Raw genomic sequence first — 19,465 nt, forward strand, 5'->3', positions numbered from 1 at the left:
AACAGAAACCACCATGTGTAATAGTGTCCCCACTGTGCAGGAAGAAGGGCTGTTGGTACCCGCAAGTCCAGAGAAGCCTCGGTGTGCTCCATCAGCAGTCCAGGGCCAGCTCCTGTGTGTGCTAGGCATGATGGTGGGCAGGGAAGGGACCTCAGTTCAGCCTCGGCATTGTTAGAGGAGACTTCCTGGGGTTAGAGATGATTGAAGCAAGAGAATTCTGAAAGTTATGGAAGAGTGAGTCAGAGGGACAGGGATACTAGACATCCCAGGTGGAGGATTCTCCAAAGGCTAAGACCTGGAGCTGACACTAGCTGGGGCTGGGGGCCTGCCTAGCTTCCATGTGTGCTTAAGAGTGCGTGCCCTGGTGTTTCTCTTCATGCCTACCATTCGGGTTACAAACTCATGGTGGTGATTAATGAGAAATCAACATTCTTTCCTGAAATGAAGAACTGCTTCCATCTCCCAAAAGGAACAATCCATTCTCAGCTCGGGACCTTGAGGTGCCTGCCCTCTCTGCTCCGCTGCCCACCGTGCTGAGTGACTGCAGGCACGCTGCCCACTTGCCCTCACACACTCCAAGAAGTTCAGTGCTCTTCAGGGCCCCCCATCCTGGCTTGCCTCCTGTGCCCCACTGACGCTGGATGCCTACGGTGCCTCCTCCCTTTGTCCTTATCCCTTTGTCCTGGGGTGGTAAGCACTTTCCAATCATTCTCATTTGGGGGTTGCTTCAGTGACAATTTGGGTCCTTCGTTCCTCCATCCTCTGTATAATCAAGTCCCTGTACTAAGTTCTCTCTGTAGGAAATACCGAGGTTAGTCTCCATTTCCCGGAATGCTCATGCCTGATACACAGTGTTAACCTGCCTGCTCTGCATCTCTCAAGCTTTCCCTCTGAACTAGCAGTGAATTGGACAGTTACTTTTATTTTAACGTTATTTCGCATCATAGTCCAAATCTGATTTCCTTTCTCACATCGTTCTTTTTCTTAGCAGGCAAATATGTCCTGCGCACTCCCTTTTTCTTTAGCTTGGGTGTCCATGTCTGTCTCTTTGTTCTCTTTACCGGCTGCAGTCAGTCTCTTCTGGTTGAAAAGGAAAGAAAACAAAACAAAACAAAAAACAAACAAACCAACCAGAAGTCGGGAACCCTCTGTGCTTTGCATCCGTGTATTGCTTCAGAGTTCGAGGTGGCTGCCCAATAGTCCCATTGGCCCCCCAATTTGGAGCATATAGATACAGCACATACTTCTCTCCACTTATTAAAATGGTTTAAAATGGTCTTAGGTCAGAGTTTTGTTTCTTTTCTTTTCATTATGGTATAGAACAAACACTATGATCATGATCCCAGGAATTTTTCAGTTTCATCCCAATTTATAGTAACATTAGTCTTTATAGCTCCTAATATCTGTCCCCCCCTTCCCTCCCATTCCTCCTACTGCTTTGTGTGTGCATGTGTGCCGTATGTGTTTCGCTTGCACATGAGTGTGCAGGTGCATGCACCCATAATCCACTTGTGGGGCTCAGGCCTGGACACCGAGTGTCCTCCTCCATGGTCTTCCATACTCCCTGGAGGCAGGGTCTCTCACCGACCTGGAATTCTACGTGCTGTTTCAGCTAGGCTGGCCGGCCAGCAAGGTCTAGGATCCTCCAGTCTCGGCCATTTCAAATGTTGGGGTTACAGGCACACGCAGCCATGCTTTTTACATTGGTTCTGGGGAATCTGAATTCAAGTCCTCACGCTTGCAGAGTGAGTTCCCTTACCCACTGAATCATCTCCCCATCTCTCTCCATATGTACACACACACACACACACACACACACACACACACACACAGAGAGAGAGAGAGAGAGAGAGAGAGAGAGAGAGAGAGAGAGAGAGAGAGGACGCTACTGAGTTCAGAATAGTTCTGCTTCTGGCCTCTTTGCCTGTCTTTCTTATTAGCTGAAATTCACTTGGAGTTTAAGATAGTCAGGGGAATTGTGGTCATCCTTTCTAGTATTCCATATTTTGTTTTCTTAGCTTATTGCACTGGTCAATAGTATGTATGGGGGCGGGGAGAACGACGCTGCAGGCCATCTGTCACTCTCGGCTCTGTTCTGGAGTTCACAGGCCAATGTTTCAACATAAAGTGCAGCTCCTGCAAACCTCACTGACCAGGTTAGACCCAGCCCTCCCACTTCAAGGTTGCTAAAACCCTTGAGCAGTGCCTGCTGCCTGCCCGGAAGAGATCAGCACTGTTCCCTCAGTTAGGTGCTTTAAAAAAGTGGTATTCAAACTCCCCACTGCGTCACCAGCCAGCTTATCATTCGGGAATTGATTTTCCGAGGAGCCACACTACAGTGCCCTTTTCTTCTTCTGGCGTCTCTCCACAGCTCCGTGGCTTCTAAGAGGGTGCTGGACGCTGACTCAGCAGTGGCAAAGGAGATTTCCCCAGTGTTCTGGGGGGGAGTGTTTTATATTTTTAGCTTGAAGATTCAAACTAATCACGAAGCAGCCAACTATTTCCTGACCATTCTCTTTCTTTAGCTTGTATTTCCATTTCCTTCTCTTTGTTCTCCTTACCTTCTGCAGTCAGTATATTCTGACTGAAAAAAAGGGGGGAGGGGTAATAGACATCAGGCAGCTCTGCCCCTTTCATCCTGCAGGCCCCCCTCAAGAGCAGCTGTGAAAACCTTCATCTCTTTGCTCCAAAGTAATTATCTATGAAATCATGAAGATCCTTAACAGTCTGATGGTGGGGCATGCTCCAGCGAGACTGAGGCAGGAGGACCATCGTGAGTCTAAGGCTAGCCTGGTCTACGTGGCAAGCTCCAGGCTGGTCAGAGATCCAGTTTTAAAACAAAACAAACAAATCTGTGCTCTTTTGTTTGAAGCCATGCCCCACTTTCTTCCTCTTCCAAATCCTGTCTTAATTGTGAGTTTCCCTGAGAGGCCACGGGCACCCTCCCGTCAGGTTCTCTGTGCTACATTCACAGCCGGTGTGACCAGTACTCCTTCTTAGACTATTCCCTGACATTTCTTTGGGAAAGCATAGAATACACAGAGGATCACATGCACCCCCCCATCCTATTCTCTTATGTAAATCATTCCAAGACTTCAGGATTGTCTTCTTCCAAGGACCTTGTCCCACATTCTAAACCTGTCTGCCCTGCTGACAGAATTAACAGCAACCCCTGTGGCATTTCCACCTTCCAAACACCCTCCCGTCAAGCAGGCAGGCTGGGGAATCAACAGATGCTTGTCTTTTAGCAGAGGCCAATGCCTGTGTGGCTAAGAAGTCTCCCCACACAAGTGCTGTGCCAGCCTGACATCTCTCTCAGACAAACACAAAGAGCACGCTCCATTCATGCCCCTTCCCCACAGTGCATCCGATCTGGGTCACACTGCTCTGCTCCTGGAGCAGAAGCCACCCGTTCCCAGCTCTGCCTCCATCGGCCATGGTGCTGCAGGCAGAGCCAGTGTCTACACGGTTCTCACGGCAGCGCCCATGCAGCAACAAATTCTCTGCACCCTTTCTGGAGAAGCCTGGCTGGGCCAAACTGGTTCCTGTTTCAGTTCTGAGCTATGTGGCCACATCGGAACTAACACCACCGTGGTGGGGAGGCTGCTGATGGAAATCTCAGGAGAGCTGTCAATGGATGGGTCTCAGGAGGGCTGCAAGTGAGCAGAACCATTTATCCTCCTAATCCCTGGGCTAAGTGGATAGGTCCCCAGGGTCTCAGGCCTCCAGCAGCCTCATCTACCATGTTCCGTGTGTACTGTGTCATTTTCTACATGTGCCGTGGAACAGACGCTGGGGAAGACCATCCCTACCCCATGTTCAATGTCCTTACCCAGAACTGCGTCTCACTCAAGCATGGTGTAGTTTAGGGTCAGATGTCAGCCAGAAGTACATCTCAAGAAAACTAGGACATTGATCATGCTCTTTAAATATAAAGGGATCCCTCCAAATTAACACTTTTTGAATTCCCAACACTACCATTTGTCAGTTTATTTAATCTCCAACAATCATTTAAGACTATTAATCTGGGCTGGAGAGATGGCTCAGAGGTTAAGAGCACTGGCTGCTCTTCCAGAGGTCCTGAGTGCAATTGCCAGCAACCACATGGTGGCTCACAACCATCTGTAATGAGATCTGGTGCCCTCTTCTGGCATGCAAGCATACATGCAGGCAGAACAACACTGTATATATAATAAATACATAAATCTTTTTTTAAAAAAGACCATTAACCCTTATTTTCTAAATATGGAAGCGGGAACAGAAAGACTATGTAACTTTGCCATGATAACACAGCTACATAATATTGGAGCTGGGATTTGAACAAAGAAAACTTGACTCTTGAATGCTGTCCTCTCTTTAGGGCTAAGTGTCGCTGCCTGGCCCTGTGGATTACAGGAGGCCTAAGGGGGACAAAGGAAAGTAGCCTGGCACCTCACTGTGGGACTTGCTGCGTTCTATGAGTTCATGAAACTCATGTCACTCAAGGGGGCTCAGACACTTCCTCTCCTGGGCATTTATTAAGCATTTCCACACCACCAACTACATCAGGAAATACTGAACTTGTGTGCTCACTGCTACGCCCACTGGAGACAGCCGAAGGGGCACGTGATCACCTTGGTTCCAAGACACCTGTCACTCATTTCAGTTTTAACTGAGCAGAGACTAAGCTGAGCAACACAGGTTTACAAAGTTCTCACTGAAGTCAGAATAAGTGTATTTTGGCTGTGGCAGAATGCATATTTGCAACATTTTACTCTTTGCATAATGGGTTTGGAGTGTGTCTCATTTGGAACTGGAGTTACAGTGAGCCATGATGTGGGTGTTGGGGACTGAACTCAGGACGTCTGCAAGAGCGGCCATTGCTCCTGACAACTGAGCCCTCTCCACTCTCATCATTGTGTGTGTGTGTGTGTGTGTGTGTGTGTGTGTGTGTGTGTGTGTGTGTGTGTTTGACAAGAGGAGTCTCCTTATGTAGACCAGGCTGCCTGGAACTTGCTGCATAGATCAGGTTGGCCTCACAGAGATCTGCTTGCCTCTGCCTTCCAAACTTCTGGGATTAAAGGGGTGAGCCACCACGTCCGGTTCCCCATTACATTTTAAAATGTGCCTTCATTCCTTTATACTGGTAGAGGGGAATTTTCCCAAATTGTGATTCTTTCAAGAAAACTTCCAAATAATCAACTTTCCAAATTAATTCTGCTAGCATGGGTGATGTGTGGCTCCAAATTAGGTGGCAGGTGGGGACTCTTAATTCAATCAGTATCTTAGCAATCTGGAGTTAAAGATAGTGTCTTATTCACACAGTGGTAGTGGGAGAGTGTAGATGTCTAGTAAATGCTTGCTCAATGAACTTGTTCCAAGGCATCAGATTTTAATTTTCTTTAAGTAATTTTCAAGTGTCTATTCGTAAAGGTCTCGCTTTGCTTACGATTTCCCTAGTTGCTTGTAACACCATTAATTTACATCTGCAAATTGTAGAGTAAAATAATGCTCATCTTAGGGACAGCCTAGAAGATTCCATGGTCCTATATGAGGTGGCATAGGATAGGCACATTCATCTTTCAATGGATGAAATCAATTATTTCAACTGATTTCAATGAAGAGTGTAAACACTGTGTCCTTGACATTTTTTTCTCTCAGAAAACACATTTGGCCCTGGCATTATCCTTCCTCATGTCTTTTTTATTGTCTGTGTGTCTTCATGGGTACATGTATGTGTGTGCGTGTGTTTGCATGTGGGTGTGCAGCTGTGCAAGTACACCACAAGCCGCTAAGGTGGCACAAGGCTTCCAGGAAGGGCTGCATATGACTTTGTGGGGACACCTCAAGGATTAGCAACTCCAGATGCACTCCAGGGTCTGATCCAGAGAACGGCCATTTCATGAGTTCACTTTCACTCAGGGGCCCATGACTCAGAGTTGATTCAGTCTTTTTTGTCCTGAACAAAGACTACCGTGGGGTTGCTCTGCCTACAGCATAACTTCTAATGCACTTAACTGTGTTTTCCCTTCCTGGCTTCTCTCATCTTTCCACCTCTTTTCCATTCTAAATCCCACTGCCTCTGCTCTTTGCTTGAAGTGAAATCCTTTTGCGGGGGTGGGGGGGCAGCAGCATGAATACACTTGTCCCCAGTGGCTGCTTTAAAAGCCCCCATTACACAGCAACTCTCGAGGGGCCCTAATACAACTAATCATTGTCTGGGTCACTAGAGTGTAAAAAAAATCCTCTAAACAGCCCATTTCTCACCATCCTGGCTACCTGAGCCATAGGAGACTGGGCCATGAGCTGGGAGTGATGTTTTTCCAATCTTTGGACACCATCCAGTTCACCAAATGAATGAAATTAAAACATGATTCATTCTGAATTAAAGTTCCGGTTAGATGAATAAAATATATAATGGGTGGAGGGCAGGGTTTAGACAGTGTAATTACTGGATGCAGCAGTGTGAGCTGGAACTGGAGCTGAAACCTGGGGGTATGTGTTTGTGCTGACAGGAAGGAGGCCGAGCCTGTTTGGGTATTCATTAGTGCACACAAATCTCAAATGAGTCTCTATCACTTCCCCAGTTCTCATAGTCCCTTTAGAAGTGTCTATCTTCAGCATCCTTAGCCTCTGTGACCAGACACTGGCTGGGTTTCAGAGCTTTGGGCTTAATTGCCTGTATTACAGGCACCATGTTCATCCCGCAGCCAGGGAAGGCTGGCTGGGTCATTAGCACAGCAACTCTTGTTGATGAGGTCTTAGCCACCACAAAGGATGTTTGAGCCATCCCTTTAGGCAGGGAGTGATTAGGTGGGTTTCTGTGTGGGGGTGTCCTTCTAATTATTCTAACCCCTTTTAGTGGGTTGCCTAGACAACAATTGTGGTATTTTTTAAGAGCTGCAGTCTCCCTTCCATTAAAACCACTCACAGCCCTGGGATGCACCTGCAATTTTGAATTGCATTTATCAGAAATGTAATCATAACTACAAGCAGGTCCTTCCTTGGTCAAATGCACAGTTAGGTCACCACATGTGAGTGAGTAGTCTGTGGGAAACCTCTCAACAGAACCGCCCCCCCTCCCCTCAGGAAAGAAAACACGGATACTTGAGATCAATTCCCTCATCTCAGCTACTTTTATGTTGTCTATGTTCCCCATTCAGTTCTCCAGGGTGGCAGCATGCTGATGGTCATCTGAATGTCTGGAAATCAATTTCAAGAAAGGTCTAGTGATGATCAACAATGCCCAGCTTTCTCATTATCATAAATGCTAAGCAGGCACACTTCATGTTGCTTCTGCAGTCTGAACTTGTGCGTGCATGCATACTTTTGTGCAGTATGTGCAAGCCTGCAGATGCATGTGTGTGCATTGCTAGCTGGCCGGCAAGCCTCGGGGATCTGCTTTTTTTCACCTCCCCATTACTGGGATTACAAGCGTGTGCCACCATGCTTGGCTCTTCTTTACGAATTCTGGGAAGCCAAACTCAGGTCCTGATGCTTGCCTAGCAATCACTTCACCAACTGATTTTGATTAAAGAGCGTGAATGAGCAACAGAAGATCCAGAGGATCATAGAAAATCAACTTCACAAGTTCAATGCCAGCCTAAGCTACATAGTGAATCTGAGGTTATCATGGGCTGTGTAGCAAGACTAAACCTTACTAAAATAAATAAAGGGGCACAACTTGCCCACTGAGAAATACAATAAAGACAGAAATCCTGGCTTTTACCCACGGGACTAACAAAAATGGCTAAAAGTTAGCAAAGGCTGTGAGCTTGCTTCTGTCCATCCTCACACCTATGTGCAGAGGGAACAAACATATGACCTCTCCTGAGGGGGAATACAAAATGCTGAGCATTTGAGCAACATAAAAATGCTCGACTTACAATGCACTGGCATTTTGGCTCAGCAAGTGTACTCCCTGGGGACTTACCCTATAGTTCATTTGTTCAAGTGCACAAACAGAATGCCAAGGACGGCAGACAGTCCTCACGGATGAAGCGTGTGTGTGTCAGTATTGACTGGTTAAGTAAACACACGTGCCTCTATAGGTAGACTGGCTTGAGATGGACAAGAAATGGTAACGGTATTGCAGTTTGGAATTGGGGAATACAAAGCAGTAACGGGTATTTTTGAGGCTTTCTTTGTGTGTGTCTGAGTGCAAGCATGAATGCAGCATGTCACGTGTGCAGAGGTTAGGGGACAACCTCAGGTGTCAGGCTACACCTTCCACTTTGTGACAGGGTCTCATTTGCTTCTGGCATATGGCAGGTTAGCCTGTGAGCTGGGGATTCTCCTAGCTGCCTCCTATCCTGTCGTAGGAGCACAGGGATTATATCTGTGTGCTATGGTATCTGACTTTCCTTGTTTCTGGGGACCAAAACCGAAGTCCTTATGGCTTACAGGCAAGCACTTTACCCACGGAAACATCTCCCCAGCCACCGTTTGAGTTTTTACCACTGTGTGCACCGCCTGTTTAAAAAATAGCACAATGGTTCCCTTTATTACTAAATTGATGTATGCACATATGTGGGTGTGCCTGCATGTCAATGTTGGGTGTCTGCCTCAGCTGCTCTCCACCTTCTTTTTGAGACAGTCTTTCACTAAACCTGGAGCTCACTGAAACAGCTAGGCTGGCTGGACAGTGACGCTGCTCCAGAGATTCTCCTGACCCTGCCACCCAGCACTGGGGTTACAGACAGGCCTCACTGAGTCCTGTTTACCTGGGCACTTGGGGTCCTAACACAGCTTGTCACGTTTGCATGGCAGGCACTTTACCAATGGAGCCATCTCCTCAGCTCCCCTGTGACACTTTCTCGGCTTTGTCAGAGATGAAACCTCCAATTAGATAGCTTGGGAAGCAGGCAGACGTTTTCAGCTCTCCAAACTTTCAAGACCTACTGTAGGACCAGCAGAATGCATTCTCAGCTCTCACCTACCCTTCATCCTAGATCAGCTTTGCCATTTACAAGAGGACAGTACTGTTGTCATATGCCGCGCCTGGGCAGTTAGCTCCTAGGAGTCTCAGACAGAAATACCATCTCTACTTCTCCTTTTATCCCTTCTCAAAAGATCCCTATGGCATTTCTGCTCTGAGGCTGTTTCAAAGAGCGGTGTCTTTCTTCACTGTGAACCCTCTTCCATTTTATCTTTCCCCTGGAAGCAGGCATCCCTCTCTGTTGCTAAACTTAGAATATACAGCTCTCCCATTGGCCCAGGAGACACACCATTTCTTGAGCTAGACACTATCTTTGTTCTTTTTCTGTCTATATGGACTGCCAGCATGTTACTGTTCAAAAACCCACTAAAAATAGCTACCAGGTAGCCGTAACCACTGTATACAACACCTTAACAACATAATGTTACCTGGTCCTTTGTGTGAGGGCATAGATATCATAGGTGTTGTACATGTGTGTTGAGGCCAGAGGTCAAGGACTGAAGTCCTCCATCATTCTTTTTTTAATCTTACTTTTGAAGACAGGGTCTCTCTCCGAACTTGAGCTCGCCAGTGTAGCTGGCTGACTGGCCAATGAGTCCCAGAGATACGTCTGTCTCTGCCCCCAACCCCAGCACTAGAGTTACAGACGTGTGCCCCCACATCAGCTCTTTACAGGCACCTTGTCCGGGAATGGGCTGTACCTCTCCTGACTCTGTAACAGGGAAGAAAGAGAACCGTAAAACATCCCAAGAGTAACACCACGGTGTCCTTGAGAAATGCTAGAAGGCAAATCACTTCCAAAAGATGTTACTATTCCTGGTCCCACGATCTACAAGACGCCTGCAGTGGCAAGAAAAGCCAGGAGTCCTGCAGCAGCAAGCTCACCCAGGGAAAGCTCCAGCAGTCACTCCAACTTCCCCAAGCATCTATTTGAGGTTACCCCAATCTGGAGGTGACACTTGCCAGGGTCGGTCTCGACTGGGACCTCCAGCTGGCTGCCTCAGGGGGCTTCCCCAGCTGGTGTGTACTGGATGTTTGCAAACCCTTGATGCGATGGTGTTATTTTTCTGCTGTTATTTGTTCTCCTCCCTGGAAGCCTCACTGGAGGAGACTCTCCATTGGGAACTACAGCTGGCTGTCTCAACGAGGCTTCTCTTGTCAGTTTCTGCTGGGTGTTTTTAGCATCAGAGTTCCTGTCTTGCCCTCTATCTGATGTTCCTACCTATCTGTCACTTGTTATTTATTCTTTTACTTTTTGCTTGCTACATGCTTAATAAACTCACTCGTGGGAAACCAAAAGTATACCTACCTATCATAGATCATTCTCTAGACCATGAACCTGTGGGGGTGCCAGGGATCCCAACTCAGGTCTTCTTGTTCATGCACCAAGCACCTAACTGAGCCGTCTCCCCAGCCCTGAGCTCCTTAATAGCAAGACATTGTTTAGTTTCTTTTTGGAATGAAGACAAGGAAACAAGTTGGGGAAACTGGGTCACATGGCTGGTGATGAAGCTGAGTGGTTCAAAGTATGTGAGCCTCAAAGTGCCCACATTTAACCTCACCGGAGACCTGTGAGCCTATTCCCCTAGAACCGCCAGAAGGCCATGTTGTGGGCCTCTAGTCTGTCTCATCTGGCTTGAAATGTCTGTCATCAAGCTTCTGCAACCTTGCACCCGTTCCCATGAAGGGGCTCTCACTCTGAGGCAGGTCCTTAGACAGGTGTAGTCCCGTGGCTCACCTTGTCTCGTGGTTGGACTTCACTAGCACTGTCTCTGGAGGAGTGCAGAACAATGGTCAGCAAATGGCCTGATAGACCAAGGGAGGGGACGGTGAGATTAGAGCCACTCAAGAAGCAATGAGAATCCAAATTCTTCTCGCCTCCGCATGTGTTCAGAAGCGGAAATGAGCATTAACTGGGCCGACCGAGCTACTTTGTGAAGTGCTAAGGAATCAACCCAGAGCCTTGTCCAGACTAGACAAGTACTCCACTGCTGACACACATCTCGGGGGTCCACCCGTTGACATTCAGCCTCCTGTCTACTTAAGTTATACATACTTCCACTGCCACCTGTGAAAGTCAAAATCAAATCATTAAACCAAGAAATGTCGTTAACCGAGAAGCTCTCACCCCTGGTTAAAATGTAAGTCCTAAGCCTGGTGTGGTGGCATGTGACTTTAATGCCAGCACACAGGAGGCAGAGGCAGGAAGATCTAAGTTTGAGGCCAGCCTGGTCTACGGAGAGTTCCTGGACAGCCAGGCTATGTAGAAGGACTGGCCTAAATTTTAAAAAGTCCTACAGTCTCACCAGCAACCATCGTTTAAAAGAAGTGGGCTTGTTTCAGTTTATTGTGTGCCATGTTATACAGATGCCATGAAAAACAGAAGAGGGGTGCTGGACCCTTTGCAGCTGGTGTTAGAGGCGGTTGTGAGCTGCTCAGTGTGGGTGCTAGGAACCAAATCTGGGTCCTCTGAAAAAGCAGCAAGAACTCTGAACTGCTGAGCCATCTCTCCAGGCCCAAAGCTCAACGTTTTTAAATAAATTGTCTGAGCTATCATTTGGTTTCTAATTTGGAGAGAAGTGGACCTATTTCCAGAATTATTGATTTCTTTTGCCTAGGCTCAGCTGAGCACCAGTTTCGACTTTGTTTGCCTTTTAGGTATCCCAGGGGCTTCTTAAAAGGTACCAGTTTTCCTTTACAGCAATTGGCTCTTCTCCAACCCGCAACCCCCAGGCCTGGCTCCTGTTTGCCCACGGCCTCCTGGTGGGAGATGCAGAAACCAGTCACCCTGGGCCAATTTGTGGTATTTACCTGGAGCACTTGAGAAAGTTGGCCAGTCAGAGAATTGACTTAGAGCCTGGTTTGAGAAATATTGATCTAGAAAAGATCAATATGGCTGTCCAGAGAGTTCTTTGATGAACTCGGATTTTAAAGGACTCGGTAAAAGCTGCAAAGTCAAGTGCACCAAAAAAGGCTGTTATTTGTTGTGTCCCAAGCTGGACCCAAGAGGCTGAGTCACCGACCTGGAAGGATGGTGAACGGTTTTAACAGGCATGATGAGAGTCAGAAGGGACCCCACACTGTCCTGATTCCGTCTTTGCTGCTAAAGAGTGCCCAATTCTGTGGGAATGGCTGAGCAAGCAATGAAGCAAGATGGTCTGAATGCAGTACGTAACCCCCAGACGACTTTCAAGATGGGTAACTACCATGAGCCACACCAAAACACTCACACCACCCGAAAGGACGACAGAGGTGTAAGGTTATGTTTGTGAATTCCCAAACCAGAAAACATTAATTTGTGTGGAAAAGTGGGCTTGATATTGCTGGCACCTGATGGTCCAAAAAAAAAAAAAAAATCACGAATTATTGGGAAGAAACGTGTGGAACATCTCACACGTCGATGCCTCATTAGAAATAACACTGCATCTCTGCTCCTTTGAGAATGGAGAACGGATGAGCTGAGTGAAGTAGAAGGGTGGGCTGCTGGACCCCAGTGGGATGAGGCGTGGCGAGGGTTCCTGGACAAGTAGGGGTGCATGCTGTTACGATGGTCTTGGTTATGAATGGGGCGCCTAGTCTCTGGTGGGTGCGGGCAGTTACTAGCCCACTGATGGTGGGATGGTGGAGAAGGTAGTGTTACTAGGTTGCTGGCAGAGGGCAGCTCTCTAGTCAGCAGTTAATTCAACATATTGAACTGCCCGATGGTCTAATAGTCTCACTGGGATGTGGATCAACAGGGTGATGACAGGGGAATGAGTCATGAGAGCCCAGAGGCTGCCACTTACCTGTTGTATGGCATGTAGGCACTGCTTGACAGAACCTCAGTCCTGAGCTTCCCTATTAGTACGATATTACCACCTTGCAGAGTGACTGGGATGATAAAATGATGTGACACATGCAGAGCATGAAATTGGTCATTAACCTCTCCATATGACTGTAGATCACTCCCCACCTAATGGGGTTTTCAATGTCAGATGTCCAGTGGGTCCTCTGCCCTGGTCAACATCATACCAATGCTTCAAATGAGACACACTGAACAGTGTGCACATGATGTAGCTGAGTCTACAAACAATACGCTGGTCCACGTCCTCCTCAAAATGGGATGCTCCAGACTGGATGTTGTACATCAGAACCCTTCAGGCCAGAACAGGGATGACGTATCATTGCCTGTTACCTGGTTAGAAATTCCCTTTGGAATGAATCCATTCTCTGAGCAGACATCCAGTGAGCATTCGCTATCTGTCAGGCACCAGGGAACAAAGGCACAGCTCAGATTGAGGAGTCGAAGGCTCCGAGAGGAGATGAACAAAAGAAGCTGTGTTAATAGAAAGTTGTGAGTACAATGTTCCCGTATCTGGGGGTGGAAGGGGGGAGGCCGTAGTAGAACACAGAACACAGAAATTAACCCAATTTGCAGAGGTGGCGGCTGTCAAGAGAGTCCCTGGAGAAGATGACGTCTGAGCGGAGGCTTAGAGGCTAAGCGGGAGTTGGGAGTGACGGAAATCTAGGCGGAAGGAACAGCATTTGCGAAGGCACAGTCATGAGGCATGGCGCGTGCAGGTTGGTGTTACTGTTTGCTCAGAAAGGTGAGGGGTCCGGGTGTTATATGCTAGAGCAGAGAGACAGGCAGAGCGGCCAGCCGAGGACACCCCGACAAGGGGGAAGACATTCCCGTAAGACAGTGCTGGGAAGAACTGTGAGGGAGGCAGAATTCAGGACAACTGCGGACTGCCTGGAAACGGGCGGCAAGAGAGAGGAAGGCTGTGGCATTCTCTCTCAGCCCAAGAGAACTTGAGGGGAAAAGACAGTCGTGCATTCCGGGAGAGCCGGTCAACGATAAATTTGATTTTTGTCACATGGAGTTTGGACTCCACATGGGACATCCACGCTGAAGTGAAAATACAGAAACTCATACAGAGTCTGAGTTGAAGATAATGGCTTTCAGAGTCAACAGCATTATAAAACGGGACAGCAAGAGGCAGCAATTCCAGACTGGCTATGTGAGAAAAGGAGCGAGCAGAGAAGAGACGCCTGAGAGACCCCAATGCCCAATGGGAAGAGGAAGATGAGGTTGCAAGAATGGAGTCACCACCCGGGGTAAAGGTCCACTTCACTTCATAGGCAGACTGTCTTATGGAAGCAGTTAACTTCATCTACCCATTAGTTTAAGCAGAAAGGCTTTTCCTGGGGGTACTGAAACATCTTTAAGAGGCCATAGACACAGCCAGGAAGAGGTAAGTGACCATAAGGGCGTGTGCCCTTCACCATGCGACTGTTATCTGGGAACATCCTGCTTCCACCTAGGGCCAGGTGTTACAACCTCTGCCAGAGTCGCCCCAGATGAAGAAACACCTCAGCCACTGTGCCAAGAAGAGCCTCAGTGTGGGATGGTCATGTCCCATCCCACTGAACTGAAGGTTCACCTTTGGACACCGGGGGTCAACTGTACCATGAGTGAGGTACCAAGGGAGGCTTCTGTGCAGAAGAATCAATGAAATGAAGATGGAGTCCAAAAAAGGAAAAAGTAAGAATAATCTTTATTCTTTACGTGGAGACACATTGTCAAAATGTGAGCAGTTAAGATGAAGAGATCAGAACACGTTTATTCAGATGCAGTACATACACTGGGGATCAGAACACACCCGTAAACAAGCATCTTGGGGGGAGTTGATAAGTAGGCCGTCTACTCCCCTGTGCAAGTGTGCAGAGGATTCCCTCCTCAAGAGACTTTTGTAGAACCAAAAAGGCCAGATTTTAGCAAGGAAGGATGTTAACACATGTCCAAGGGTTTAAAAGGGACCAAATTATAATCACATATATCAAAGTGACATGAAATTAACTGATTGCACAAAAACACAGATGAAAGCACATCCTGGGACTGCCTAGTCAGAGAAAAAGAAGTTTGGTGCACCACTTGAAATGGGGGCAATAAATATTTTGGTACAAGCTTCACCCTAAAGGACATCACGGTGCTCTGGGGGTCCACAGAAAGAAGGGGCCACATGCATCCCTCTGTGTGACAGACTGCTTTGGCACAACCTCCAGAAACCTGGCAGGCTCTCCTGTACACTCTCTCACTTCCTCTCAACTGCATGCTGCTTTTCAAAGACGTTAAATCGCAAGTGAAATCCAGCCTCAACTCTGACAGCAGTCACAATGATGTCTTCTGAAATCACACGGGTTAGCAGCACCAATCATCAAGGCAAATTGCAAATCCTTCTTATATTTGAGAAGTAAATTCTAGTAAAACATGCTATGCAGCTGGTGATTAGCACTGAGGCCTAAATCCATACTTGCTAACCCACTTAAAGATGCAGAATTCCAAGTCTCCCTGTACTGATGTCATATCTAATGCGTTTTTTTTTTTTAAGATTTATTTATTATGTATACAGAAGGGAGTGCCAGATCTCATTATAGATGGTTGTGAACCACCATGTGGATGCTGGGAATTGAACTCAAGACCTTTGGAAGAGCAGTCGATGCTCTTAACCTCTGAGCCATCTCTCCTGTCCTCTAATGAGTTTTATAATCTTCATTGAGCTTCTGTTTACAGAGGGGTATTACAGTTGTCTGTATGGGGAGTTGGTCTGAATGCATGTTTTCAGCCCAGATGAGAAATGAAATCTTAAGAAATCACAGAACAGAAAGGACCCTGGAGATCACTGAGTCCAGCCCATTATTTTCAGGGAGGCAATGAAACCAATGAAAAGGAATGACCTAGCCAAGGTCACACAGCAACGGAGGCTGGGCCTGGCAATCTCCAAACCTACAACAGAACCTGGGCCCAGCTATTCCCCCAAGCTTTTGGTTTGTTGGTTTGCTGTATGTGGTCCCCCTGGTTAAATCCCAAGATTATCAGTTACATAGCATGATGATAGGAACTTTCTCTTCAGTTTTAAAATCAGAATATCAAAATGATTCCTGAGCCTTTAGCTACCTTCATTTGATTGAGAATGCAGTCCACAGCAAATCACGGCTACCTAGGGTAGTTCTCTTCCAATGTTCACTCGGACACTAAACGCACTACTTAACGACACTCGTGCAAGGACGCCCGTGGGACGCCAGGATGCTTCTCATGGAATGCAAAGACACCATGGTGGTGACAGGAAGTAAGGCGCTTCAGTTTCTCAAAGGGCAGTCATGAGTTTGTCCCGGTACGTGACACTGTAGGTCCCTCCTAAGTTCCTCTGGTTCTGGTCGTGGACATAGTCAAAGTGGCCGTCATCTCCACTGGCTGAGGCTTTCCAGTGCGGCCTGTCATCCAGATAAGATGGCCTGTTTTGTTTGCAGATGGGATGGTTACTGGGAGAATGGAAGACAATTCAGAATGGAGTGAGGCCAACCACACACAGCAAAGGAAATGGAGGGGGAGGGAGAGCGAGTGGGGTGCCTGGCACCTGAGTGGCCTGGTGACTTCAGGATTTTCAAAACTCCCATGTGATCATCGCCCAACTTCAAAGCAGATAAAAGCTCTGTTTCTGGACAAGTCGGGGTTTTACAAGGTGGTCAGGGCAGGCTAAGGAAAGCTAGCTTAGGGGACAGCTTCCATAAACCAGATGTGCATGGTGATGGTTTTGGATAGCATCTGCCACAAGAGTGGAGCAATCAATTCTCCTCAAGATGCACCTCTAGGGAGCTCTAGAACACACAGAGTGCTGGGTGCCACCTGCGTTCAGCTACAGCTCTGGGCTGGGGCTGGGTGATGGTTCTCAGGAGACACTGAAGCATCAGCAGGGCCACCTCTGAGGGAAAGTGTTACCTCTGGGTGAAGAGGAGGCTAGGGCATGCTACAGAGGGAAAACACTCTGATGAAACAGGCAATGCTAGATGCAACATCTGCTTAAAGCACTGTTAACAGGACGATAGCCCATCTAAGCCTTACCTACTTGTCATGTCTGAAAAATAAACTACATCTGGATGTTGCAAAGCTTTAGAATTATCACCACACTGACCTGACTTGCCCTAAAATGCCATGTGAGTATCAAAGTGTTAATAATGTCAGACGGCACTGCTGTGTTACAAGGGCCCCATAAACGTTTACCTAGCTTGCTCAAGGCAAATTTCTTTCTACCACCCGATTTTCCATGCTCCCTCAAGGAGCAAGGCCCACAGCTCCACCATGGTCAATCTGAATTCCAACTGTTTCTGAAATAGCTGGACATAAAAATGCCAATTAAGACTGGCCAAAAATGCAAATCTTAGGAACATGGCTGCTTCCCAGGGGTCGCCCTGACTCCAAATAGCAGGTGCCAGGTCACTCAAGGGCAGTGGCAGGAGATACTGATAGCCATCGGGGGACAAACCCCACTTATTTTGTAAATGCATTCTTATGCAAGTCCTCATTGCTTGTTGTCTTCAGATAATGACCACAAAGCTGAAAACAGAGACTCTCCTTTGCTGAAAAAGTCTAATAACCCCCAAGTAGGAGAAAAAAAGGCCCCCAGCCACCAAAGCAAACAGTGCCCTCATTCCTAAGGGGTAAAAGCCCTTAAAAAGGGGGGGGGGGGGATTCTAATCTCCAAGCTTTAATTACATTCCAAGAAAATAAAAATAAATTCTCAGAATAAGAAAATATTAACTTGGAAACCTTAAGCAACACCTCTGATATTAAAAACCAAACCAAAATATTTGCGGTTAGAATATTTTTTTTTTTAAATCTGTTATTTCACAAAGATTGGTCACTCGCTTCCTTTGCTTTGGAGGTTTCTGTCCTGGTCATGCCCCGCTGCACAGTTGTTCCTGCAGCCAAGAGTGGGGGTTTGAGAGGGCAGGACAACTCCCCAAAGCAGGGCTGCAGACGCTCACCAACTCACCTGACATTTGGAGAGTGAGGACGCCACCGGGGCTGGCTGGGGTGGATGTTAGGATGGTACTGAGGCTGGAAAGGAAACATCAAACTGGATTACTCAGTGACCTTTGGATTTCAATGGCTGCCACGTCATTTGCTTTCTCTTGTGATGGCACCCACCTCGGGAGTCCAGGGGGCCGTGAATGGGAAAGCTGTAACCAAGCCCTGGGGGTAGGGGAGGCTGGACCTTTCCCAGATGATCTTGTTTCTCCCACTAACAAAGGCTTGGGGGTTGAGGGGCTGGAACCCAGTGTCTGGCTCACCAAATACCATCTCCAGAGCAGGAGCTGGGAGGCAAGGTGCCACATCTGACTCAAAGGAGGCTACCCAACATGGCCTGGTCAGACAACACCTCTCTCTCAAGGAGGCAAGTGCCAGGAAGATGGGGTGAGTGGCTTCTCTCTTCAGAAGCCACTTTTGTTGGTTCTGAAATGACGACAGGCGTGCGTAACAGCTGAGTTACACTGGCATGCAGACAAGGACTGGATTACAGGGTAAATGAAAGCAACGGTGTTGTGGGTGTCTAAGCGGTAATAGCATCAGGAAGACCTATTGTTATGGAGAGACTGGAGAGACGCACAGACAGACTGAAGGAAGGAAGGTGGGAAGCTGTTCCTAAGAAGTGTGAAGCCCGGATGGGCCTGGCAGGGTAGCCAGCTGCCATTCCACTTCTCACCTGCAGAGGGCAGCAGCCCTGGACGCTGCCAGAAGCCACGGGGCTTCTCAAGGCTAAGCTAGCCACAGGGTAAATGTGCACCCCGCCCCGGAAAGTCACTGCAATCACACCACTATTAATCTTCTAATTATTTCTTCCCTTCCTCCTCCTGACCCCCGCTGCTGTGGTTACTAAGCAGTGGCCTGCTTTCTGTTACAGAAACTCTCAGCGATTCTCTTCATCCAATTTTCATGGCCCCGAGATGCCCTCACGCAGCCTATTCTGTATTCCAGTAGCCTTTCTTTTCTCCTTCAAAGTGCCTGTCAGCAAGCCGGGGCTGCACCCCCGGGGGACACAGTGTGGGGGGCAGAACCTGCAGGGGTCGGTATGCAGGAGGGTACGCTCGCTGACGTGGTGCAGGCTCCACAAGAGAGAACTGCCCTACAACTGGGCCCTCTAGCCTTGTTTTTTAAACACACCCAGATTCACCACAGGGGTAGAAACCTCCTCCACATGCTCAAAAAAAAGGGAAATTCCAGAACCTTCCTTCCTTGGTATATCTTCTGTGGTAATTCATTCATATTCTACACTCTCAGGTACTTTAACGTGAACTCAGGTGCTCTCTCAACAATGAAGAGTATATACGGATCTCTTTGCTTATCACAGTAACAGGGACAAGGGGAGCCAGATTTACTGGAATTCCAGGGACAATGAAGAACTGTCCCACCTCAAATGACAAGTGTCCTCATGGAGAACACGGCCATCTATCCTCTGCAGCTGGCTGACGCTGCAGAATGAGCTAATGCTGCATGTCACCTTCCCGACAATCCTTCAGGGCATCATGATGTGATCAGGCCACCCTCTTCCAGTCCACTTACATCCTCCAAGCACTGGTTGCCCAGCACCAGCTCTTTTCCTTCCCTACAACACTCCAGTTGCACCTGACTGTAGTGGGTAGCCATTCCAGCCTTGGCCTGGAAGTTCCAACCCCCATTGAGGCTTCGGTAATGGTCATGCCTACAAGGCAGGGCTGAGACAGGACTCT

At 47.8% G+C, this 19,465-nt stretch overlaps 1 protein-coding gene across 5 annotated transcripts in view; it reads right to left on the bottom strand.

Annotated features, from left to right (window-relative positions):
- Epb41l4b (erythrocyte membrane protein band 4.1 like 4B) overlaps positions 1-19,465 on the bottom strand; it is a 150,253-nt gene that overhangs the window by 52,110 nt on the left and 78,678 nt on the right. For 4 of the 5 annotated variants that reach the window (XM_036177298.1, XM_036177296.1, XM_036177297.1 and 1 more), the window contains exon 15: positions 17,731-17,795. In XM_036177298.1, coding sequence (XP_036033191.1) covers positions 17,731-17,795 — 65 coding nt within the window. Of the gene's footprint in view, positions 1-15,383; positions 16,220-17,730; positions 17,796-19,465 lie in introns of those variants that run through there. The other variant, XM_036177299.1, reaches the window with a different exon arrangement.

Source organism: Onychomys torridus, chromosome 2, assembly GCF_903995425.1.
Source record: "Onychomys torridus chromosome 2, mOncTor1.1, whole genome shotgun sequence".
In the NCBI taxonomy this organism is placed as follows: domain Eukaryota; kingdom Metazoa; phylum Chordata; class Mammalia; order Rodentia; family Cricetidae; genus Onychomys; species Onychomys torridus.